The sequence below is a fragment of the Natator depressus genome, chromosome 10, assembly GCF_965152275.1.
Source record: "Natator depressus isolate rNatDep1 chromosome 10, rNatDep2.hap1, whole genome shotgun sequence".
NCBI classification, from domain to species: domain Eukaryota; kingdom Metazoa; phylum Chordata; order Testudines; family Cheloniidae; genus Natator; species Natator depressus.
Genome location: NC_134243.1, coordinates 82,621,689 through 82,647,370, shown reverse-complemented (window position 1 = coordinate 82,647,370; position 25,682 = coordinate 82,621,689). Strand labels below are relative to the sequence as shown.

At 50.9% G+C, this 25,682-nt stretch overlaps 1 protein-coding gene across 1 annotated transcript in view; it reads left to right on the top strand.

Annotated features, from left to right (window-relative positions):
* Window positions 1-25,682, top strand: part of RASGRF1 (Ras protein specific guanine nucleotide releasing factor 1) — a 98,402-nt gene that overhangs the window by 39,130 nt on the left and 33,590 nt on the right. Inside the window, exons 6-16 of the mRNA XM_074966683.1 lie at window positions 4,957-5,036; window positions 5,966-6,159; window positions 7,422-7,531; window positions 10,968-11,086; window positions 12,395-12,555; window positions 14,137-14,200; window positions 16,965-17,101; window positions 18,723-18,805; window positions 20,591-20,839; window positions 21,773-22,143; window positions 25,232-25,357. Coding sequence (XP_074822784.1) covers window positions 4,957-5,036; window positions 5,966-6,159; window positions 7,422-7,531; window positions 10,968-11,086; window positions 12,395-12,555; window positions 14,137-14,200; window positions 16,965-17,101; window positions 18,723-18,805; window positions 20,591-20,839; window positions 21,773-22,143; window positions 25,232-25,357 — 1,694 coding nt within the window. The remainder of the gene's footprint in view (window positions 1-4,956; window positions 5,037-5,965; window positions 6,160-7,421; window positions 7,532-10,967; window positions 11,087-12,394; window positions 12,556-14,136; window positions 14,201-16,964; window positions 17,102-18,722; window positions 18,806-20,590; window positions 20,840-21,772; window positions 22,144-25,231; window positions 25,358-25,682) is intronic.

The window sequence follows — 25,682 nt, the reverse complement described above, 5'->3', positions numbered from 1 at the left end:
GGGAGCGTGAGGCCAGGTGATGAACAAATAGCCCAGGCCTTGAAGAGCAAATAAATAGAGGAATCAGCTTCCCTGATTTGCTATAAGGTGCTTCTCATACCTAAGGTTTCCCCTAGTTTTTGGATGGCTCCAGGGCTTACATCAATCCCACCCACGTTCCAAGCGTAAAAAAGTTTCCTTACGGCTCTGCTCCCTGCAGTAAGGGTGGGTGCCTGGTATCTAACTAGAAAAATGTCAGTCAACTCCCTGCCACAGGAAGAAATCCAAATGTGCAAAGGGTCTGTTGTGCACAGAGGAGCCATACAGTGAAATCTCTCAGCAGTGACTGTGTGTTCATGCACTCATTGAAAACGGGAAGTGCTACGGATCCTTGTTTTTCACAAGAGTTGAGTTCTGTGCCAGCTGCTCTGTCCTGAGACAATGGGATGTGCACTGGGACTGACAGCTGAAGGAGCTGAGTTAGATTGCTTTGGTTTCCCATTGGCTTAGGCAAGAGAGCTGAGGTTATCTCTGTATAATGAATGGGTCACTGAGGAAAAGGAACCAGGTTGTCTTCAGCATGCTGGAGGCAGAAGCAGAATACGTTCAACAGCTGCACAGAAGAAAAAGGGAAGGAGAGAACATACTATCTGGGAGATGTTTTGTGTAGAGAGAGCAGGTGTAATTTCTCACCTGCGGTCTGCATAATGCTCTGTGCTTTGAGCGATGCTGCATGTCAGAGCCACCACGAACTGCACAGAGCCCAATCCATCCACAGGCCCTGGCTGAGGAGGAAGAATTAAGATGCGTAAATCCGGCCTGGGCCAAACAAAGGCATTGCCAAGTGTGTCACTGTGACATGCCAGTAGCAATCCCTGCTGAATCCTGCATGAGGACATCGACTCTCGGACAGATCGTAATACAAAGTCCTACTCTAGAGCTGGTCTTGCTAGAGAGAACGGAAACCCGCCATGACCAACATCTGCCCGATGGGTAACATCTGGTGTGCGACATCCCCTAGAGCACAGTTCAACTCCTCGGTGGTTGGGGTACAAAGCTCTTTCAATAGAGTCGTTCCTGGCCCACTCCTTTAAGGTTCCCAGTGGATACGCTCAGTCCGATGTCAGCCTTAGCAGGCCCCTGGTGTGGGAGGGAAAGTTTAGCACCTTTTTACTATTTACTACACAAGTTGATCATCTGTCTCCCCCTCCCTCCCCTCCACCTCCTACTGTACCCCCAGAAACCTCCTACTCTCCCTGTCTGGGTTGTCAGTCCAACTGACCTAGGAAGAGAGGGGAGAGACGGAGAAACCCCAACCCAGCATTAGTGTTATTTTCCCAAGGGCCCGTCAGAATTCAGTGCTGGTTTAAGGTGCTGATACCCGAGTGGTTTTGTTCTGGCTATTTACTTTCGCGGATCATGTGACAGAAAACGGTCCAGCAGGAAGCAAGGAGAGACTCTGCAAGGCCTGTGAGGGAGGTGGTCTAGTCTGGGAGAGCAGAACTTCGCACTGGCTGCTGTCGGGTTTGTCCACTGACGGGCTGAACTAACTGACCGAGGGAAAGAAAAATCCCCTAGTGAGTTAAACTGCAAGAGACCAGCTGAACAGTGCAGGCCATGCCCAAGAGGGATTTGGCCTCCTAATTACTAGGAGAGGACTGGAGAAGGCACGAAATTTGGACCAAACCTTAGGACTAGAGGAGATTGCAACCTCCCCTGGGAAGAAGTAAGTTCTTCAGCGTTAAGGACACACACACTTGAGGGGATGCTGCTACCATTATCTCGCTGCAACTGCCACAAAGCTGTCTAGGAAACCAAACCCGCCTCATGTGGGATTTTCCAGTGCACGCCCATGGCAGGCAGTGCTGAGCTCACCCCTTCAGGCCAGCCCAGTGCAGTGCTGAATGCTCTGTCAGAGGGAGCTGAAACTCCCTGAAACCCTGCTTTCATCACTGCGCCTGTCATCCAGAAACCACTCGCTCTGTTGCTATGGCTACAGATGCACTGTATCCTTCCCAGCACTGAAAGTGCCAACCCGGCATTCATTTATGGGCAGACTCTCTAGCCTGTTTTCCCCCCCATTAGGTTGGGGCCAGTTTTAACTGGGATTGGACTAATGAAAAGTAAAATACTTGTCCTAGAGTGTTGTAACACCCAAAGGACAGAGATGGGCCCTGGCGACAGAATTCCAATCGTCACGCTCCCAAAGCTCCAGGCCCATTTGCAGCTGGGGTTTGGCCCATTATAGAGAGATGGAGAAGCTGCAATTTGGCCCTGGATCTTGATCTGAGCTTTCCCAAACTCTGCAACTGTTCACATCCAGGATTTTGATTCAGGACTATTTTTAATTCTAGGCCTTCCAAGATCTATGTAAATGCATTAAGTTAGACCACCCCTTAGCCCCCATGTTGCCTTGTTTAGCTTACCTAAAGATAAGCCCTTCCTTTGGATTAGTGTTGAGTGGATATTGAAATATTCAGAGACACATCTGAACTTGTCAGAACAGCCCTCTCTGTTCTGGGAATCAGGAGATCTCATTAATTTCCTGGTACTTCCCAGTTTTAGGTAACTCAGAACTATACTAAGAAGAGAATTTTCAGGCTATTTCTGATTCCAGCTTAAACCAGAAAATGCAGAGCCCCACGGAAATGGGCGAGAGAAAGTTAGTTGACTTTTACTGACCTCAGAAAGAGTTTGGCTGAGTTAGCAGGGAAGTATCGTTAGTGTGTTCAGAGGGGCCACGCAGGAGAGGGAGCCCTGTGTCCTGACTAGCTTCCAGCTCTGGGGATTCCTTTCTTCATGCAGGGCAATGGCAGAACTTATTCCCCCGTTTCCCTGCTCTCGCATTGCTGGCTGGCGCAATCCACCCCACAGCTCTCCGTGCTTCAGTTGTGGGTGAGCGGCTCCATCCCCTCTGGGAAATGCAGTGACAGCTCTTGCTCCTGCTGTAATGAGACGAAGTAGGTTGAAGAGGTGATGCTTTCAAGAAGATGGAGATTATCTGATACAGCCTCAGGGAAATCATCAGACATCAGACTGGAAGGGACCTTCTGGGTCATTGAGTCCAGTCCCTGCTATCCAGGGCCAGCTTTAGGGAAAATGGCACCCTGGCCAAACTTCTATATAAACTCCCCCCATCACCCCTGGCCTTCACGGGCTCTCTCCCACCCCATCACCCCTGGCCTTCACGGGCTCTCCCCCACCCACCCCAATCACCTCCAGGCCCTGCTGCCTCCCCCAGTGCTTAATTTGTATTGAAAGGGGTGCCAGAGCTCAGCCCCGGCACAAATTAAGCCCTGGCAGATCCTTGTTGGGCGAATGTCCATTTTTTCAAACCCAAAATACAGACACGAACCCATGAGTGAAATTTCACTCCTGTAAATGTGGCAGACAAACACAGAGCAGTGGCTACCATCTTCATTCAGACCGGGCAGAGGTGAGTGGTGTGTGAAACTGTCCACCAGGCACCGACGCCAGGGGGAAGGGAGGGCCCTGAGAGGTATCCCCATCACCAAGAAGCCTGCAAACACAGCCGAGTGACTTTGAGAGAGCGTGAAAAATGAGGAGAGCAGCACAGCTGCACCCAGCAAAGAAAAACTCTGCAAGAGGGTCACAGAACTAATGAGATCTATGTCCGGGGCAGCAGGTCAGGGAAGGCAGCAGGAAGGGTCTGGCAAGCAGATGGCAAAGGTCATTTATGTACTGCTGAAAATTAAACAACTCCTTTGCCTCCCTGTCAGTAAAGGAAGATGAGGGACATGTAGCGGGGGAAAGCAGAAATTCCCCAGAGAAGGAAAAAGTCGTAGCAAAGGAGGAAACCCTAATCAGCATCCTGCCTGCAAACTGGGGAGGAAGAGACCTGACAGCTGTCCCAAGCTGGGGGCATCCCGCGCTGAATGCAAAAGACAACAAAAACTAGGCAACCCTAACCTACCAAATCAGACACCTGTGCAGAGGGGGGGTGGGCGGGGAATAGCCGGAGAACTTGCTAATAATAAAGCCAGGTCCTTGGTACAGGAAAGTACAGACCTGCACATTTGAATTCTGCAGGCAGGATGATAGTGGTAAAACTAATTATGGCTGTAATGGTGAAGCACCTAGGCTGATGAGTTAATCGAGGACTGTCAACTCTGAATACTGGAGGGAAATCGTAACTAATTGATGCAAAATTATTTTGGGGTGCTTCAATAGAGAGTGGAATGGAAGCTGGGGAAATCTACGGGGCCGGTGCAAGGTCAGGGCCCACCTGGGCCGCTGTGCAGCCTTCTGCTCACCTGATTATTAAATGAAGAAGAGAGACAAGGCAGGGACAGAGCAGAGGCTAGGAGCAGCAGACAGAGGCTCAAAGAGGTTATTTAAGAGGGTGTTAGAGAAACTCGACAAGCCCCAGCCACTCTGCATATCATTCCCAGTCCTTTGTGGAGGGGAGCAGCAGCCAGCTGGACTCAAGAATGGCCCCAGTCGAGGTGCACGTGTGGTGCACGTTTGGTGTCTTGCTAGGGAGTGGCTTTGGGCAGCTGCCTGTCTTCAGGGAATCCGTCTCTCCAGACTGAAATACAGGACGCCTCTTGCTAGTGCACGGTTCTCTTGTTGTCCATGTCCCCGGGTGTGCTGCTGGCTGCTTGTTTTAAATGTTCCCCGGGATGATCCTTCATTACAGCACTTAGGAGGCTGTTCACGGGATCCTACATCTCACTACTGGGAAACGGGACCTGCTCACACTTTCCCTTTCTTCCTCTCATCCCACTATTCCCACTAATTCTTCCCCTCGTCCCACGCTGAGGAATTTCTCTCCATCCGTCACTCTTTCAGTCTCTCCTCATCAGCCAGTCCACCCAGTCTCATCCTCATTTTGCAGTGCCTCCCCCCATTAGAAGTGCTAGGAGTTTTACATTGTTAGCTGGTTCTTGTTCCTTTACCTTTCCATCTCTTGTTCCTTTACCTATCCATCTCTTTACCTTTTGGTTTATCTTTCAGTGAAACAATCATGTTTTTGCACCAGATCTTTTATCAAGGCCTGAAAGCAAGAATCTCTAGCTGGCCGACGCTAGTGCTTGGTGAGTAGATGCTGTTTCTTTATTGCATGTGCTTCCTCACTCTCATTAGCTCTCGCCTGTCCTTTCTTCTAATAAACTTTACAGTGGTTCTCTCTGATCTACGTCACTGCACTGAATTGTTGCTAATTGGTGTGGTAAGGCATACATTTTTTTCATTCATGGGAAAAAAACCCAAACCAATTCTGGTCGACTGTGCAGCTCAGGTCCTAGTTTTGTAATCCAGGGACCTGACTGGCTGACCTCATGGGACTTTTCTTTATTCACAGAAGAGTTTATTGTGATGCTGAAGGTTCTTGACATGTGCCCAGCCATGTTACCCACACAGCCCTGATGGATCCCACAGTTACATCACAGAGATTTGCCAATCCAGCAGCTCCTCGCTGACTGTTCCACCCCCAGCTCCTGGTTCGGGAGCTGCTCCAGTGCTCTGCGCAGTAGTTCTCAGACAGGGAGCACAGTCTTGCGTCCCCCATTGTGAAGCTCTCTTCCTGTGGTTTTTGTGGGCGCTCAGACGGTGCAGGGTGACATGCCTCACTCCTCAATGCCATAGGAAACATGCAGCAGGCAGGGCTTCTCCACCTGGCGCGATGCAAGTCCCAGCACCCCGCCTACTGCCTGACACACCTTGGAAGGTGCATGTCCCTAAAGCCGTGAGCTCCAGGGAGGCCAGCCAACCTGGGCTTGGATTTCCTCGCTGTGCAAATGCCCATTTCTTCAAACCCAAAATCCAGGCACAGAACCAGCGCGTGACGTGTCACTCCCGTAAATGTCAGACACACCCACAAATCAGTGGCTCCCGTCTTCATTCGGGCCAGGCACGGGTGAGTGAGCCTGTCCGCCCGGCACCGATGCTGCCGCGGCTGGAGCCCGTTCTGAGGGCGAGGCTCTCCTGCGGTGCCGTAACCGGCTCGTTGCCTGCTTGCTTGCAGCTGATTTGTTTGACATCCTGCTGCCCATGCTGAACATCTACCAGGAGTTCGTGAGAAACCATCAGTACAGCCTGCAGATCCTGGCCCACTGCAAGCAGAACCGCGACTTCGACAAGCTGCTGAAGCACTACGAGGCCAAGCCGGACTGCGAGGAGAGGACGCTGGAGACCTTCCTGACGTACCCCATGTTCCAGGTGACACGTGGCTCTCGTGGCAGGTGCTAGCGGGCCATAAAATGCAGCGAGGAAGCCTCTTGCTCCCCAGATCTGTTGAGTCTCCTGCGCACTGCGTATAAATAGTCTCCCAGGGCAATGGAGAAGGAGGGGGCCGGGCTGGCTGTTTAGAAGAGGAGTTCCTTTGGAGTATTCCGGGCCACGAAGTGACCTGCCAAACGTAGGGCTCAGCCTCTCTGAGCCCGGTCACAGCCCAGCGGGCTCCCTCCCTGCAGACGGTCATTCGCACCCTGTGTGGGGGCAGGGATGGCCCCTATGTTGGCTTCCTAGCCTTCCAATCCCACCTCCCACCCCCTCCACCCCAGCACCATAGACCATTCTGGAGTCGCTCTAGACTGAGCTCAGGGGGGTGCCTCAGCCTCAGCCCCTCCTTACAAGGGCACTGGAGACCTGGCAGTGTGAGAGCCCGACTCCCTCAGCCGGGAAAGCCACACCCAGCTTGAAACCCTCACCCACCAGGTAATGAGCCTGTTGGACTCTGAGTTACTCCCATCGCCGGGTCCCTCTCCATTCACCCACGGCCTCCGGCTGATCCCCCAGAGACCCCAGGGGGCAGAGTCAACAAAGCCAGCCAGTACTCCCCGGGGCAAGCCTGGGGCTCCTCACTTTGCTGCCATGCTCAGTGATGGGAAACGAAGCCCCTGTAAGTCTCAGCGTCCCTAAGCATGAGCATTGGGCGGGGCCCACCGCCCTCTGCCTGTCCGAGACCGTGGCAAGCAGAGTGCACGTGAGCGCGAGAGCCGTTCTCGCTTTCCCAGACACAGGGAATAACGCCACTTTAGAACCTCCATCCTGTGAGCCCCCCGCCCGCCACGGCTGGGTGGGACACAAGGGTTATTTTTGAAACGAAGCCTCCAGCTGAAACTTGTGAGTTCCAGAAAGACCAGGGTGAGGCCCAGTTAACCATTAAATGCTGGTACCTGAATTACAGGATATGAACCGGGGCTTGGTGGAGGACCCCAGTAGCGGCGCTGGGGCAGGACCTGAGCCTGTGCATGGGGAAGGGGTCGCTTTCCGGAGTGGGGCTCGGTGCAGGGCTGGATAGGTGGGCGCTCGTGGCTTTATGGAGCAGCACAAAGAAGTTTGTGGAGGCTGAGGACCCAGCCTTCCCTAATTGCCCAGTTCACTTTGTACAAACCAGTCGTCCTTACGTGAGAGTTAATGCTAATTCGCTGCCGTGATTGTTCCTTCTGCTGACCCCCTGATTTCCGGTTCCGACTCAGATTCCCAGATACATTCTGACGTTACATGAGCTGCTGGCACACACGCCCCATGAGCACGTGGAGAGGAACAGCTTGGACTACGCCAAGTCCAAGCTAGAAGAGCTTTCCAGGTCAGAACCATCACGGGTTGATTCCTTCTCCTTCCAAGGAAGGCTTCAAAGGCTCTGCCACGGCAGCAGTTCTTGTCTCCATAGGGCAGGCGTGGTGGAGAGGCCGTGTGTATGCTGGGGGAGGGGAAGGGGTGTTCCCTTTGAGATGAAATATAGGAGAAGCTAAGGGGAAGTTGAATCCTTACTTAGCCATTTCCCTCCCAAATGCGTGAATATCATTCTGGCCTGTTGCTCCATGAGGCCATCCATGAACTTGCTGAGTGTGCCGAATCTGTCGGCACTGCTTTGTGGCTCTATGGTAATGAGTCTGCCGGGGGGACCAAAGTGGCGTCCTGAGCAGTATCTGTGGTGCACAGGGTGCAGGGGAAAGGACGGGTCCAAGATGGCCTGTATTATTTCAGGTTCGGACCTTCCCTTTGAACATCATGATGCTCGTTGTACGACTGCTGAGAAGCATTGAACGCTCCTTCACCTGCAGGTCCCAAGGGCATGAAACCACAAAACCTCCCAACTAGAACCGAGCACTTGTGTCACATCCCGTCGTTCTGAGCTCTGTGATTTACAAATCAATGAATTAGGTCCCATTTGCCTCCCCTCCCAGAAAAGGACAGAGTCCTCCTAAAACACAGTAGCTCTGTCCAGACCAGGACAAGAAGCTGCTGCTGAAGCTGGTTGTCTGTGTCGATTTCCCCTGAATCAGTACTGAGAACAGGGCAAGGGCGAGTAAATCAGTTCCAGCGGCACTTCAGAAAGTGTCTCGAGACACCGCTAGCATTCACAGCCTCTTCAGCACTGATCTGGGGGGAACCGGTGCTGAAATCCATTTTCAAACACTGTCCTCCAGACAAGACTGAGGAGTTCGAGCTCGCGGAATCGCTGCTGCACGGAAGGGGTAGGAACCGGATCCATTAAATGCATCCGATGCATCTGATGAAGTGGGCTGTAGCTCACGAAAGCTTATGCTCAGATAAATTGGTTAGTCTTTAAGGTGCCACACGTCCTCCTGTTCTTTTTATTAAATCCTCTGGAACCCAGAATTTGTCATGCAAATCACAGGGCTCTGTGCTGGCTGCTCCCGGAGCCAGTCACATGGGTGCCAGCCTGGCAGCACCTGTACTGGCTCGAAATGAGTCTGCTTTCAGGTGCATGCCTGCAGAGAGGGGCTTTTTCTCTCCTTTCCAAGTGCGGCGTGGAAACACTCACATTTCAAGTGGTTTCGGTTTCCTTCTGAAAAATGCAAACGCTGTTGGCCATGTCCTCGCGACAGTGCACCGAGCTGATCTGAGTGGCGTCACTTGTTGCTGGCACAGTTCAGCCTGCACCATTTCTTCCTCCTCGAGCTGTAGAATCAGCTGATGCAGGCCATGCTGTGGGCAGAGCCCGGAACTGCAGCACTCGCATACAAAATGCAGAAAGCCTGTCTCCGGCCCTGACCCTGCAGCTGGGCCCACGAGTGCAGACCAACAAGCCTGTGTGAAATCTAGTGGGCTCTGGGGTCCAGGCTAGGACCCAGAGCCAATTGCAGGATTAGGGCCTATATTTTTATCTGCAGTCTGTGCTCTGTCACTAGCTCTTGCAGTTAGGTATCACAGATTGAGTATGTTGAGGTATTTTAGGCCCTGATCCAGCCAATCACTTGAGCACATACTTACTTGTAAGCGTGTGCTTCTCCCACTGATTTCAGTGGGGCTGTTTGTATGCTTAAAGTTAAGCACACACGTAATTGCTTTGCCGGGTCAGGACCTTGACGCTGACTCAGGTGGGTGAGGAGCTCGCTAGCGTGGCACACCCGTTAGCCCTGAGACCAGTGCCACAGGCTTCCTCTTGTACGTTGTCTGGCTGTTGGAAGAGTTTGTACAACGCACTGCGCTTTCCTATCTGCAGAGCACATCTGGACTAGGCCAGCTCCAGCCGAGAAGGGCTGCCCAAACCGGAGTGCTTTAGCGTTTGTAATCCGTAACGAGTCGGCCGGTGACGGGGTGGCGTGGTGGGATTTGCTGCTGTGGATTCAGGGGCATGCTGTGTAGTAGCACAACATCGGTCAATCAGCTTCGTGGGAGAACTTCCCAGTATTCCCGGAAGTGCCATCCTGGGGTCAGAGGTCTGAAAAAGGCTTGACAGACGCATGGGCCTGTGAACACCCTACCAGGGCCAGCTTTCGGATTGTGGGGGAACCCCAAGAAGCGTTCTTGGGGCTGGGGGGTTTCTAGCCTCGTCCTGTTCATGGCGTGATGATGTCAGTGCTTGCCCTTCCCTCCTTTGTGACGTCTGACGACACCACCGTGCTATGGGCCCAGATAACGAGGTGCAGATCGGAGCTGGGCTACATTTTTCAAAACGTTCCATTTCAATGAAATTCAAATTATGGGGGGAAAACCAGGAAGAAACATTCCCCCAAACTATATGAATTTCTCCCATTTTTTCCAGCTGGGTCTAGTGGAGACGCAGTGTGGCACTGTTCATGGACAAGCCCAGGGAAATCCAGCTGTGAGTGCCTGGGGCAGCGCAAGGGACCTTGCTCCCACCGTTGTCCCAGCAGCCTCTGGACTGACTTCTTTGACAATAGGGACCCCTGAATTCCCAGTGTCTGATACTTTCCTTCCGGAGGCTGAGAAGTGGAGCATTCTGCTCTAGTCTCTCCTTAGTTCATATCGCGGCATACCACAGACGGGGAGATGAATCCCTCACACCGACCCTGAGTTTACCCACACAAAGGATTGCCACCCCTCCATTCAGCTCCTCCACGAGCAGGAGAGCGAGGCGTGGTTTGTCAGAGGGCGCAACAGGGTGGCCACTGCCGCATTCCCAGAGCACCGGCGGTTCCGGTGCTTCCTGGACGGGCCTGGGCCCGCCCCCGCCAGCGTGACCCCGTCCCGCCGGGATGACCTCACGCATGGGGCACGTGAGCTCATGCCACACAGAGGACACCATTTTGAAAAGCGCCTCCCACCCGGTGCCCACGTGATCTCGCGCAGGAACAGCGTGTGAGGTCACGCTGGTGGGGACGGAGCTGCGCGCTCTTCGAAAGGGCGTCATCTGTCTGTGATACTGGGCAAAACCACGTCCAGTTTTGTCTGTGCTGGACGGGGATAAACCACAGGGAAAAAAGGACCCTCTGGCTTAAAACCAGACAAATGGCCTGCCTAGGGAGAGGTCATCCAGCCAGACGGGGCAGTTCCCAGCAAGAATGGAAATTCAAAAATCCGCCAACATTTTTATATTTAGAAACATAGCAACTCCAGATGGATGTGTGTTGTCTCCTAGCCCCCAGGGTATAGGGCTGTATGTAGAGGGCAGTGCTGGGTTCCTTTTGCCGTCCTTTATCTCAGCTATGCTTCATGCAGCTACTGTTGAGTGTAAAAGCCACATTGCCATCTTCACCAACAGTTCTCTGGCAGCTTTCACTGTCTCCAGTTGTCTCGTCTCTTCTCTTTAGGATAATGCACGACGAAGTGAGCGAGACAGAAAATATTCGAAAAAATCTGGCAATAGAAAGGATGATTATTGAAGGGTGTGAAATTCTCCTGGACACCAGCCAGACTTTTGTCAGACAAGGTATAGCGTTTACACCTGTATAACTCCCCCCTCCTCTGTCCATGCGATGCATTGCACTGGTGAGCTCCCTGGCTGCCCGTTTCCAGTACGGTGACACCGCATCGGGCACAGTGCCATGACATTGCGTGGAGAGCTGTAACATTAGAAATAGGGACCATTCATTCCTGCTATAAACCTACTTGAGTGCCGACGGTCTCTCTTCCTGGATTGCCCTGCTCCACAGAGCTGGCACGTGTGTTATAGCACGAAATGGTTTTCTAGTGCCAAATATTGGGCGGGATCCTGACCTGGTAACCGGCACCCAGAGGAATGCCCGGGGTGGCGAGTCAGTTTAGCCTCCAGCCCTGTGGAGTGGACATGACCTGGAGAAAGGGGCATGGCCGGGGTGCTGCTGCTCTCTGGCAGCCCCCCACGGTCAGACCAGCCATTTGGTAGCTTGTGTGCCAGCACAGCTTACAAACGCTGCCCTGCAGGGCTGGGCCAAGCAGGGAGGGCTGGCCCTGGGGCTCCAGCTCGCTGGCTCTGGCCTCCTAGTAAGTGTTGCATCCCGTGAAGGACGTGGCTTTGTACCAGGGCCATTCCCCAGAGAGCTCGTGGTGGATGGATCCCTTTCTTTGTGCCTTTTCCCCTGAGGTCTAATTGCAGCCCAGGTTTGGGTCAGCTATGGTGAGGTGCTGCTGTTCGCCACGGGGCTCCCATAGAAACTTCCCCTTAGTGGGGGACACACCAGTGTATTGGATCCCTGCCCTTACTGTACTTAGATGTGGAGAAGAGTCAAGGGCCTTGTCATGAGGAGCTCCAGCAAGCCTCCAAGGGCCCCTTTCTCACCACGTCACGGCCCGGAGGTCCAGTGGCAGGAGGCGGTCGAGCACGCTTGGCTGGAGGGGCTCGGTGCCTGCCATGGAGTGAGAGTGGCACACAGACCCCCCTGCAGCACAGCGGGTGTGCAAAGGCCCCCCTACATGGCTACTCCACCAGCAGTGCTCCCCCGGCAGCCCCACCATGGGACCTTGGGGGTGGGAAAGTCGGTGTGGGGGCCCCTGGGATGTCTCACCCCGGAGCACTCTTTGTGTGCCAGGGCTGCTAACGGAAGCCTTCGTTTGATCCGCTTCCCTGGTTCACAGCCGTGACAGCTGGGTCTTCCTGCCCTTTGCAGCACATGGCTTCCTGCCTGAGGCATCCGGCTACTTTATTCACCAGCCTCCTTGCCAGTCTGACTCTGGCATCATGTGTCTGAAACAGAACTACACCCCCTGCAGGCTAGAAGAGACACAAAGGGCCAATAATGGGATTTTGTCCTCTCAACAGGTTCCCTCATCCAAGTGCCGATGTCCGAGAAAGGGAAGATCACCAGAGGGAGGCTGGGCTCCCTGTCCTTGAAGAAGGAGGGCGAGAGACAATGCTTCCTCTTCTCCAAGCACTTAATTATCTGTACAAGAGGCTCAGGTGGAAAATTACACTTAACTAAGGTGCGAATTGCAGAAAGGGGCAATTCTCTCACACTCGTGCAGATACGAGCCCAGTATGGGGGGGGGTCACCTCGCCCAGCAATCCCCTTGTTGTTTCGCTGTGGGAGCTCAGTGTGACCCATCCGCCCCCGCTGCTGGGCAGGGTCAGTACAGCAACGCCAGCATTCAGATGAAGATCAGGGGTGGAATTTCCAACTGGCCGCCAGCCAGACCCTACTTCCCTGCCCCTCCGTTTGAATGAGTAACTGACTGTGTGCACAAAATCCACCTCTAAGTAAGCAACTGTGACTGCAGAAGCAGGCAGTGGGAAATGGAGGGTGCGGCTGATACTTTGTCCTAGAAAGCTTTAACCCCACCAGGCCCTAAAATGAGCGTCACCGCAGCAGGAGCAGTTCCATGGCTTCTCTACTGTGGGACTTCAAAGTCAGCCATGCTCCAGGGCGACAGCTTTCCAGGTGGTATTGTAAGAGAGAGATCTGCCATGAGCAGCCTTCCAGTCCCCTAGAGCCTTATTCTCAGAGTGCTCCGTTCTGCAGCTGTGTGGGACGTGGATAGTCCATGGAACACCACCAGAGAACTGCTGCACTCTAGATTCCCAATGGGAATTAGGCACCTGAATACCTTTGAGGAGCTGAATTTCTGTCTCTGTTAAAACTAAAATGGATGGGGGGACTCCAGGAAGCCAGGCCTGCCAGCCTAAGCCTTTCCAATGTCCTATCAAACTCAGTAGGTCTGGAATGCGGGTTATAGTCTGTCTTATTACCGTCACCTTTGCAGCTCCTAAAACAGGTTTCTTAAGGTGCCAATTTCCCTCACATAATTGTAGCTTTGCAGATGTCTAAATGCAATCAAACAGGGCAGTTCAGCGTATTGCATGTGATTACGACATCCTGTCACTTACGGAATGAGCTCTGTGTCATGTGCTAAGATAAAAATTACAAGTTCTCAGCAAGAGAAGTTATTTGTGATTTGCTGCGAGAATACTGACAATCTATTCAGTGGGAATCTTTAATTAGGCCTAAATTTGTACATAACACTTACAGGCTTCTCCAAACCATTCCCAAGACACTCACATTTGTCTATGGATGTTTTGCAGTTAATTTAGTGAGAATCTTAGAAAAATGGTTCTTTACTGACATTAAATTACCAGTTTGAAAGATTACAGTCCATGGCAAAGAGTTGCTGATTATCACAACAGACTTTGGGGAAACTTAATTTACTGTTCTTATTAAATAATTTATAAACAAATTAGTTTGATCAGCAGTACAGGGAAAATTGCAATTTCCAAGCATTTAATTACTTATTTTCTACCAGGCAAAACACTGAATTCATTGGCAATAGAATCTGCTTTCAAATTGTAATAAATAAGGCCCCGATCCTGCAAACACTTGAGCACGTACTTCACTTTATGCCCAGGAGTCACCCTGGTGGGTTCCTGTTTGCAGGAACTGGGCTTAAAAAGCAAAGAGGATGGACACGTCTCCCCCGGCCGCCCCTCCGAAGGGTTCCTGCAGAGATTGATTGATGTGTGGCTGTGCGAGTGTCACATTTCTTCCCTCTGTGGCTGTTCCTCTCTTTCAGAATGGCGTGATCTCTCTCATCGACTGCACCTTGATGGAGGAGCAGGAGAGCACTGATGAAGAAAGTAGGTATCAGCTGGAGCTGGGCAAACCCAACCCCCGAAATCCCTGTCCATTATTATTGGTGCGAATTTAAAAAAGAATTCCCTTTGGGCGCGTGCAAGCCCTGGGTGCGTTCCTTGGAGCTCTCCTCACGCACCTGCTAATGGAAGGAGACATGTTGGAAACGAGTATTGGCCCTAGAAGTGGCGTGTTTGGTGTGGGCTTGGACGCTGCCTGACCCAACAAGGGGGCAAAGTCTGCGAAACCCTCCTCAGAGCCAGGACCCAGAAGCGTTAGAAAAGACCCATAAGGACTGACCATCCACTTGCGATGAAAATTAAGGGCATGTGCAGTTAGGTTGTGTGTATGTGATGCAAGAAAATGAAATATAAATTCGGGGTCCAACCAGTAACTCAATCAACTCATTTTGCTCCCAAGGCAAAACCTACGCCTCCCAGACAGAGAAAAGATTTCAATGGCCCACCCCTGCTTAGCAGCTGCTTCTCCCTAACCTGCCACCTGCGTCTGGGAGATTCCAAGCCCAGGCGGCTTCTAAGGCCACAGTCTTGAATACAAGAGTAATTCTCATCAGACCAGGACACAGACGTTGTACTCTGTGACCCACAGGCCATTTGCAATCATCCAGCATGGCTGGAGTTTTCATGGCAGTTAACAGCGACTTGCAGGGAGCTGTTTGCAATCAGTCCATAGAGGGTAAAACCAAAAGTGCAAACAAGTTGGTTGAGCAAATTCAAATAACGAATAATTCAAGGACATTATGATCCACTGGCAGCCATTCCATAAGCGGAAAACAAGGTGACATGAATCAAATACGTTATCTGCCGTGAACAAAACAGAGGCACGTCTATGCAAATATAACTAGGGTGACTGGATAGCAACTGTGAAAAAACGGGACGGGGCTGGGGGGTAATAGGCACTGTGACAAAGTTCCTCCTCTACTTTGGTGGGTCTTGCGCTTATTGGCGGATTTGCTTGCCTTGGAGCTTCACGGCAGCCCTCAGTTTGGCCGTTTTCATGAACCCACAGTCCAGGTCAATTCCTCCTGTGTCTGACCAGGAGTTGGGAGGATTTGGGGGGAACACGGGCCAGCCCTCTACTCCGGGTTCCAGCCCAGGGCCCTATGGAGTGCAGCTGTCTAAAGTGCCTCCTGGAACAGCTGTGTGACAGCTCCGACTCCCTGGGCTACTTCCCCATGGCCTCCTCCCAACACCTTCTTTATCCTCACCATAGGACCTTCCTCCTGGTGTCTGATAATGCTTGTACTCCTCGGTCCTCCAACAGTCCACGTTCTCACTCTCAGCTCCTAGCGCCTCTTGCTCCCAGCTCCTCACACGCACACCACAAACTGAAGTGAGCTCCTTTTTAAGACCCAGGTGCCCTGATTAGCCTGCCTTAATTGATTCTAGCAGCTTCTTGATTGGCTGCAGGTGTTCTAATCAGCCTGTCTGCCTTAATCGTTTCCAGAAAGTTCGTGATTGTTCTGGAACCTTCCCTGTTACCTTACCCAGGAAAAAGGGACCTACTTAACCTGAGGCTAATATATCTGCCTTCTGTCACTCTCCTGTAGCCATCTGGCCCGACCCTGTCACAGCGCCTATATGAGAAAAAGTCCCAAAAAATGGGACTGTCCCTTTAAAAACGGGATGGATGGTCACCCTAAATATAACCTTCCGAAGGTGGCCAACCTCGTCATGCACTGCAGTGTTAATGGCCTAATAAAACCAGGCTGCTGTAGGAGTGCAGCAAGCCCTGTCTAATTACAGTCTTTGTCATGGAAAACCCAGCTTGCTATTTTCTGTCCTCTTCAAAATCTTCCTCATAAAACTAAGAGCCGTGTGGCGAAACTCCGCCCGCCTGTGACAGCCGCACACCTGGCTGTCGGGTTGGAGGAGTGACCCGGGGAGCCAAACGTTTGCAGCCAAGTTCTCAAAACTAGCTTCTTGGATTTTCCTTAATCTAAAACTGGGGAGTCCCCCACTTTATTGCCTCTGTAGGTCACACTCCTTGCTTACCTCAGGGGCTCCTTCCATCCCTCCATTCCCCCCACAAGATCCCTGTGGGTCATGCTCCCATCCACCCCCCTCTCAGCCCACTCCCCTTGCTCATGCTAGGGGCTCTGCATGGCCCCCCTTCCACCCACTGTTATTTTGCAAAGTCACTCAGGGTGTTAAACTCTATTGGGAGGATAAACAGAGGGTAACCCAGTTCTGTGGTCTATGGATAATTACAGACCTGGCTGAGAATGATGGCTCTGCTAACCGGACGCATGGGGCTGTATGTGTCCCCCATTTCTCCTTTCTGGCTTTCTCATTTTGACCAAAATCAATAGAATTTGGGCCATTGATGCCTAAAACTTTCCCAGAAGTTTTGGAATTGATCGGATGCAGCATTCAAAAGGTATTGCATTGAAAGAGCCAGATACCATCAAGTTGAGAACAGGGCCTCACTTTGGTCAGCCAAAAAATGCTATTCAGACTGAAAGTATGGGTTTGCTCTCTCTGCATGAAAGCACAAATCCACAGGCTCCCCCCAGTAATGATGCTCCTTGCATCTGCGAGAGGGAGAAGAGGAAAGCAGTATGAGTTGGTGATTCATGGCCAACATGGAAGCTTAGGCTCTGAATTTGTATCCTCTGCACAGTTAACTCTGCATGCCATGGCCAAACAAAACCACAAAGTGCAAATGTTGTTTACAAGCCTATTGGAAAATGTCCTAGAAAAAACTCCTCAAACCTTACTCTGCTTGTTTATCTTGTCTATTACAAAGCAAAAGCATCAGGGCAAGACATAGACCATCTTGATTTCAAAATTGTAGTGGAACCAAAGGATTCTCCATCCTTTACTGTTATCTTGGTGGCATCATCCAGGCAAGAAAAGGCTGCATGGACCAGTGACATCAGTCAGGTAAGAAGAAATCAAGCAAAAAACCAATCCATTTTTGGACACCTAACGAGGTGGGCCGATTTCAAAGTCCCGCTGGGTTTCCATGGCTGTTGCAGATTGCTTGCTGCCTCTGAAATCAGGCCATTTATTTGGAAGCTCACATATGGGTATCATGCCTGACTTTAGGCACCTGAGTTTGAGAACATCTGCATTAACCTTTCTATGCATCACTTTTCCTATCTAGAAAAATAGAGACAGTGCTTAACTCATGAGGGTATTGTGAGGTTGAAGTCATTAAAATAACTAGAGCAACAGGAGAAAGTGCCATGTGAAGTATTAATAATTCTTATTTCTTATTTTATTTTGTTGAATTCAGGGCTTTCTGGCCACTTGGCAGTTCACACTCACACATCAAAGGTGGGAGTAAATCTATGCTAAAATTGGGGCCCATTCCATTTGGAAAAATACTATTGGCCCAACCCTCCCTTCCCGTGCAGCCAGCGGATCATTTACATTTGTGCAAAAGGAGCATAAAAGGCTGCCAGCTCTGACTTTCCCACTCACTCCCACCAGTGGCAGCAATTTACACCGACTTGCACTCACTTTGCAGACCGTACATGATGCCACAAGGTGCAAAGAAGTGAAGAGTCGGGCCCATATGGTTACGTGAAATGTATGGACTGCTCTTCCAGCTGGGAGGAAGAGAAAAATGAATGATTTCAATGGCAGATTTTTATAACATCTCGTTCTTAGCCACCTTTTTGCTGTGCAATGTCCTGTATTCTTCAGCGAGGAAGCAGTGTAGTATGTTTAACTCTCATCATAGCTTCCCAGGATAGATATAGGCAGGAACCTTAGATGCGCAGGGTGTAGGCCACATGCTGAGAGAGGCTGCCATAGAGTATATAACTGAAACTAGGTGGGCCAGGTAATATCTTTTATTGGGCCAACTTCTGCTGGTGAGAGAGACAAGTAGGGCAGCTTGAAAGCTGGTTTCTCTCACCAACAGAAGTTGGTTCAATAAGAGATTATCTCACCCACCTTCTGCACTAGTATCCTGGGACCCACACAGCTACAGCAACACGGCATATAGTGTGTAACCGGCAGAGGAGGAGGGGTCAGGGCGCTCAGACTAAGGTGTGAGAGAGTATTTCTACCAGGACTATCAGGCAGAGTCCTCTGGAAGGAGACTTGGGCTGGAAGAGTCTAACTGGGAGAAGAGAGGTGGAGAGAACATTTCTGGAGATCCCTGTCTGTGGTTTTGCCCAGTCCACCTCTGATAGTTTCAGTCTAAATATGCCAAATCCTGCATTAGAAGAAAAGCTAATTTGGGTAGCTCTCTGTAACATCTCCACTAGCAACTGGAATAAAGAGTGACCGCCATGAACTCTTCTCCCTCTGGTCACCCAGTATTTATTGCCATTCGTATCCGAGGAAAGCAGCATTTCGAGCATCAATTTCATATCAAATGGCCCTTGGCAGATAAAATGAGTGAGGATGTATCCAGTTTGGATTAGTTCAACATCACGTCCGCTTATGCTGTGATCTCAGCAACTGATCAAATCCTGTATCGAGCCTCGAAACAAATTCTCTTTCCGGTGTAACTTGCGTTCTCCATTCCCCTGACCCTTCTGTGTTCCAGTGTGTAGACAACATTCGATGCAATGGCCTCATGATGAATGCATTTGAGGAGAACTCAAAAGTCACCGTTCCCCAGATGATCAAGTAGGTGCTTTGTGCGTTGGGAGACGTGTAACGCTGAGTGCTGAGCACATGTAGCTTGGCTACAGAGGCACCTGGGTTAACTCTGCCCCTGAACCTGCAGAACTCCCTTGGGACCCCATAGCGTTCAAATCACCGAGATGGCTCCATCTGGAAGCCGGTGGGAGCTTTGCCTGCGTAACCAGTGCAAGACTAAACCCTTTGTGTGTAATCCTACTTGTCACACACCAGTAATCGATGATCACCACAGAAATATTGTAACAGTTAGTGATGGGCAAGGCTGAGGAGACATTCTACAACAAAGGCCTGTGATGTTTGTTTGGGGCCCTGGAGATTTTTCTTTGTGTCTAGGAGCTGTCGTGTGATCTGTTGAGGTGGCGATGATTACAGCACGTTAGCAGGGTTTTGTCGGTGGTGTTTGGGGAGAGGACATTTGCTCAGGGCTGTGTGAAGGGAGGTGGGAGGAGCTGTGTGGGAAGGGGGGAGCTTCAAGGGGACAAATGCGGAGGAATAAAGAAAGGGAAAAACAAAAGATTAAAAAGAAAGAGCTCAAGGAAATACAAAGGCAGCTACCTCTGTGGATGCCATATATACTGGTGCAGTGTGGATTTCTCCTGGTCTCCTCCCATGCTGCTCACTGGCCTTTACATTGGTGTAATTCCATTCTGGGCATTAAGATTCTATGGTTTCTTTGTCAGTGATCTGGCAATAATTATTACTGATGTAATGTTTTCTAAAATACAGATGAAATGGGTATGGGGGGGATGAAGGTGGGGAAGGAACCAGAGTCCCCTACCTCGCAGTACAATAGCAACCAGGCCAAGCGGATATGGTTCTATGACAGGACATCTTCCAGTAGACACCCATCATGTTCCTCCTGGTCCACAGTCACTTTCCTCCAGCGAGTCAGTTCTAGCTCGTATCAATGCCAGGCGTAGGTGCTGGGGGTGCTGCTCCCGCACCCCCTGGCTTGAAGTGGTTTCCAGTTTGGGTCGTTGGCTCTCAGCCCCCCCATGCACACATTGTTCCAATAGCCCTGATGCCAGGAAGTTTCCACTCTCGACCCCATTTCATTCTAGTCACCCCTGACCACAAAGCAGCGTTGAGCCTCGCTCTTGGCTGACCCTTTGCTCCCTGTGACAGATGGGGATGAGCCCAGTTCATCCCTGCGGTAACTCCACAGATCTTAGCGCAGTCTCGGGGAGGGCGGGGCTATGGCTCTGCCCTCTTCCCCGTACCCAGCCAGCCTGGCATGGCCTGGGGAGTCCTCTGTGCCTTTTCCAGGGCGGTGCAGCCTGCGCCCCTGCGTCTGTTGCATGGGAAAATTCCTGCTGATTCAGGCTCCAGCCGATGCGTGGCCGTCCTGCACCCTCTCTGAGGCGCCTGGTTGTGTGGAAGCCACAGGAACAGTGTGCGCGTCCCTAAATTCTGACAAACCCCTCCCGGGGGCAGGGGCTGTGGGCCGCTCTGCTCAGCTGCTTTCTCACACCGCAGACACTGCAGAACTTCAAAGTTTAACACGTTTACAGCAAATCTGCTGCTCTTGCGTATCCCAGAGTGTTTCCATGCACACTGGGATGGCGATTGTCACGTTCCCCTTGGGAGGCTCACAGATCAGAACGTTAATTAAGAGGCTCTCCAAGAGAACACCAGTGTTCAGTTAACCGTGGGGAGTCAGTACTGTCTCACTCTGCACCCCACGTAGGTATATCCAGGTGAAGTGTATCTGCCTACACAGCGCAGTGGTGTCACTCCAGGCTGGATCAGAGAGTTTCTGTATCCCCGCAGGTCTGATGCCAGCTTGTATTGTGACGATGTCGACATTAGGTTCAGTAAAACGATGAATTCCTGCAAGGTCCTTCAGATCCGCTATGCAAGCGTGGAGCGGCTCTTGGAGAGGCTGACGGACCTGCGGTTCCTCAGCATCGACTTTCTCAACACGTTTCTGCATTCGTACCGGGTGTTCACCACGGCGGTGGTCGTTCTGGACAAACTCATCACTATCTACAAGAAACCCATCAGTGCAATTCCTGCAAGGTGAGGCTGCTCAGCCTCCTCTGTGCGTGAACCGGAGCCCTGACACCCGGGGGAAGTTGCCTGTGGTCTGAGGGCTAGAGAGGGGGCTCTGAGGTCAGGACTCCTGGGTTTTATCCCTGGCTCCCTCAGTCCCTTGCTGGGTTATGTTGGGCAAGACATACATTCACTTGTGTCTCAGTTCCCTGTCTGTAAAATGCTCAGAAGACACCCCCCGCCCCATTATGAATTTCATTTGGCTGGAGTGTTGTTCTTTAAAGTTCCTTGATAATTTTAACACTACTGTTACTACTGCTCATATTGTAACGACACAGCTTTCCCCCCATTTATCCACCATGTTGCAAGAGTTAGCTACTTTTAGCTTTGGCTAAGCAGTGACTTGGGAATATAAGTCTACAGCAATCAAGGAGAAAGCAGAGTCTTTCAGAACAGTGAAAAGGGCTGGAACGAGGAATAAGAGGCGGAATTAGGAAGGGGAAGATTTGGGCTGAATAGTGGGTCACGCGAGGCCCTCCTGCTGCCTGCCTGCCTGCTTGGGGATGGCCCAAGGTCCCCCCCTACCTCCTGCCCGCTTGAGACCAGCCCGAGGCCCCCCTACCTCCTGCATGCGGGGCTGGCCCAAGATCCCCTGCCACCAGCCCGAGACGCTCTCCCAAGCCCTCCCTCCCACTCAGGGCTGGCGTTGCTGCTTGCCCCCTCCTCCTCACGTGTTCCTCTGCACTCCACTAGGGGTCGCACCCCACTAAGGGTTGCACCCCGCTTTTTTGGCTGATCATCAGTTGGCAAGAGCAAAAGGGACAAATGCCCAGTTTTGCCAAAAAAGTCAGGACAGCCAGGACAGGGCTTAAAAAAGGGACTGTCCCAGCCAAAACGGGACCTATGGTCACCCTAGCTTTAAAGCAGGATGAATGGGAATCTGCTTTTGTTTCAACTCAGGTCACTGGAGCTCTTGTTTGCAAGCAGCCAGAACACCAAACTGCTTTACGGCGAGCCGCCCAAATCTCCAAGAGCAAATCGGAAATTCTCATCCCCTCCCCCGCTGTCCATCACCAAGTCATCCTCTCCGAGCCGAAGACGGAAGCTGTCCTTAAACATCCCCATCATCACGGGAGGGAAGGCTCTGGACCTGGCTGCATTGAGTTGCTCCTCCAATGGCTATGCAAGCATGTACTCTTCCATGTCACCCTTTAGTAAGACCAGTCTTGATATAAACAAACTTTACGTGTCCAGCAACTACCCCAATAAAATACCTGATGAAGGTGAAACTGCATCTGAAAAACAAGAGGAGACTCCTCCGAACAAGCCAGGTAAGTCACTGTTAGTTCACAGGCTGGTGAGAGGTTCTCAGGCAAACAGTGGGGATCTGAGCAGAGGGAGGCAGTGGAAACGGGCCCAGTTTTGTCTTGCAAGAGAAGAGTGTGTGGCATTTGTAGGCTTTAGCAGGGATGTATAATTCACATGCAAGAGGCCATGAAACTTACCCCAGCCTGCGGGGACCATGCGGCAATCCAGCCAACCTAACGTGGGGAAGAAAATGTCTGTAGGTGGCTGAAGAGGGATTTGGGAACACACACATTAGCGCCTGGCTGTGGAGAAGTGAGGTCAGGCCAGCAGCAGTGCTGGCACCCAGAGCAACAGCTGAGGCGTGTGAGTCAGGCGACATGGAGAGGCCAGGACACATGGAGACCCCCACTGGATTACAACATGGCCAGATAAGGTGCTGAAGGAAGAGAGCCTGAGCCAGGTGGGAACACAACTGTCTTACCACCAACGGAAGGTGAACTGTCCTGGCTGCCGGCTGCCCCAGCTGACACCAAAACACAGACCTATAAATGTCAGAAAGACAGAGCAGGAGAAAGGAAGGGGAGGCCAAACCTGGCCAAGTGTAACTGTAACCCTGGCTCACAGCACAATCCGTGGGGAGGGACACTCTGAGCCTGGCAAACTGACCAGCCCCTCAAACTGCTCAGTGCCAGGGATTTGGGATTAAACACCCACCCGACGTTAGCCAGGTCTCATGTCACGTACAGCTCTAAGGATCTGACCAGAGCCTGTCGGATCAAGGACTGGGAAGAGCATATTAACTTGGCAGGCCTGGCACCCTTTCTCTCCACCTGATTGACAAAGTCACAGTTATTTGCACCTGCAGTTTGTGGGTGAAAGAGCAAAGGGCAGCTTTAAAAAATCTCAGATACCACTCAGAACTGGCCTGTCCTTCGCCAAATCCAGGCCCCCGCCCCCTTTGCGCCAGCCCAGTTGCGTGGTGCAAGCGAGGGCAGAGATGGGAACTTGGCCTGGCTAAGGAGTGCCGGGTCAGCTACTACCAGCACGTTGAATTAAATGAGGCCCATGTCAGACTGCTGCTGGGAGAAGCATGTCACAAGCCACGATTCAGACGTGTTCCCAAAGCGTCCCAACTTGTCTTGTTGGGAACACAGTGTTACTGGTGTGTGCCGTGGTTTATCACAGGTCAGTGAAAATTCCTGGTTTGACGTTGCCAGCATCTCCCTGGAAGTTATCAAAGACAAAGAGCCTGATCCCCAGTTGGTGTAAATCAGTTTAACAACTCTGACTTCTGTGGAGCTACACCCATTGTAGGAAAGATGGGGACAGATTGGAGAAAGTCCAGAGAAGAGCAACAAAAACAATGAAAAGTCTAGAAAACATGACATATGAGGGAAGATTGAAACAATGGGGTTTGTTTAGTCTGGAGAAGAGATGACTAAGAGGGGACATGAAAGTTTTCAAGTACATAAAAAGTTGCTATAAGGAGGAGGGAGAGAAATTATTCCCCTTAACCTCCGAGGACAGGACAAGAAGCAATGGCTTAAATTGCATCAAGGGAGGTTTAGGTTGGACATTAGGAAAAACTTCCTAACTGTCAGGGTGGTTAAACACTGGAATAAATTGCCTAGGGAGGTTGTGGAATCTCTATCATTGGGGATTTTTAAGAGCAGGTTGGACAAACACCTGTCAGGGATGGTCTAGACAATACTTAGTCCTGCCACGAGTGCTGGGGACTGGACTAGGTGACCTCTCAAGGTCCCTTCCAGTCCTACGATTCTAGGATTTACACTAGCTAAGAATCTGGCCTCAAAAGTCTAGAAAACGTTGTTTGAAAGGGAAATGCTAAGAAAGAGATGGACAGATCTATAACTAAAAAAAAAAAAGGAGTACTTGTGGCACCTTAGAGACTAACCAGTTTATTTGAGCATGAGCTTTCGTGAGCTACAGCTCACTTCATCGGATGCATAGCATATCGTGGAAACTGCAGAAGACATTATATACTCTGTGTGTATATAATGTCTTCTGCAGTTTCCACGATATGCTATGCATCCGATGAAGTGAGCTGTAGCTCACGAAAGCTCATGCTCAAATAAACTGGTTAGTCTCTAAGGTGCCACAAGTACTCCTTTTCTTTTTTCTTTTTACGAATACAGACTAACACGGCTGTTACTCTGAAACAGATCTATAACTAGTTACTCCTAATTAACACATGCGCCTCCTAGAATCTGCCCCATTTTCACTTGGTATTCACTTGGGTTGTGAACACCACTAGGCCCCCTGCTGTCCTGAGGGCACTCTCATTTGTACGCACACACCTCATTTTGTCTGTGCAAATGTTATCATTTGAGTGTACAAAGTGCACTCTGACCTTGGTTCATGAACTGTACCCACTGGTGATTGGATACACACAATTAGAGGCCTTGAGCCAGGCAGAAGACCAAAGGCCCATGTGGTGACATTCTGAGATGGCATGGGATGTGCAAGTGGGGTAGGATAGGCATCATGGAACCCCACTTCCCATTATATGTAGTGATTTGGCCTGAAGTTTTCAGTGGATGACCAGTATAAATTCCCCGCGTTACACCATTAACCATCTATTCTATCCCAGTGACCTTACACCCACGTTTAATTTGCACTAGGCTGTTGTGTTGCTCAGCAGTTCTGTTACCAGCTTCACCAACAATAAACAGAGCCTCCATCTTCTGAGCCCGACACAGACATTTCAGTGTAGAACTTCCAAACCCCGGGAACGCTGTCAGCTGAAGTTATTTACATGCCGTGTGGCAACTAAAAGCTGAATAACTTTCTGAGCTGTGTAAAGGCTTGTGGGTTACCCAGGTCAGACAGTGACCAGTTTAATTGTGCAAAACATTTTAGAATTTAGGACCAAAGAAAAACCAAAAATAATTCTCAGGCAACAGAACTTTGGTGCTTTCGATTCTCGTGTGTCCAGTGCTGAATAAAGCAGGGTAACAAGTCCCTTTTGGACTGTAGAGAGATTTGAAGGCACTAAAACGTGCCTGGTTCGCACCGGCTTCCAAACCTTGTTTTGCTGCAGTATCGACAGTTACAAGTGGGGAATTTGAACCAGCTCCTTGTTTCCTCCAGGTTCCGAGGTATCAGTTCGGGAGGAGTCAGACACTGATCCAAACCAGAGCGATGAAGCAGAAACGGAGACCTCGCCAACGAAATCTCCAACTACTCCTAAAGCCGTCAAATGCAAAAATTCATCAGGTAACGTGTGCAGAAAGTCATCTAGCACCTGGGGTATTTGCAGCACTACGTTTACTCTTTGGACCTGATTCTCCTCTCAGCTCTGCTGGAGTAAATCAGGAGAAGTTCCATTGAAGTCAGTGGAAATACACTGGTGTAAAACTGGTGTACATGGGAAGAGAAGCAGGACCTTTCTCTTGATTTTTTTTTTTTCCTACAAGAATGGTGAAGGGCAGGGTTTTGTCTAGTTGCACCTGTGTCCTGCAGATGTTTCACTCTGGCCCAGTGGATGAGTACCTTCCTCCAGGGCTGCAATGCATTCTCCAGTGAATGTTCCTGTGATGAT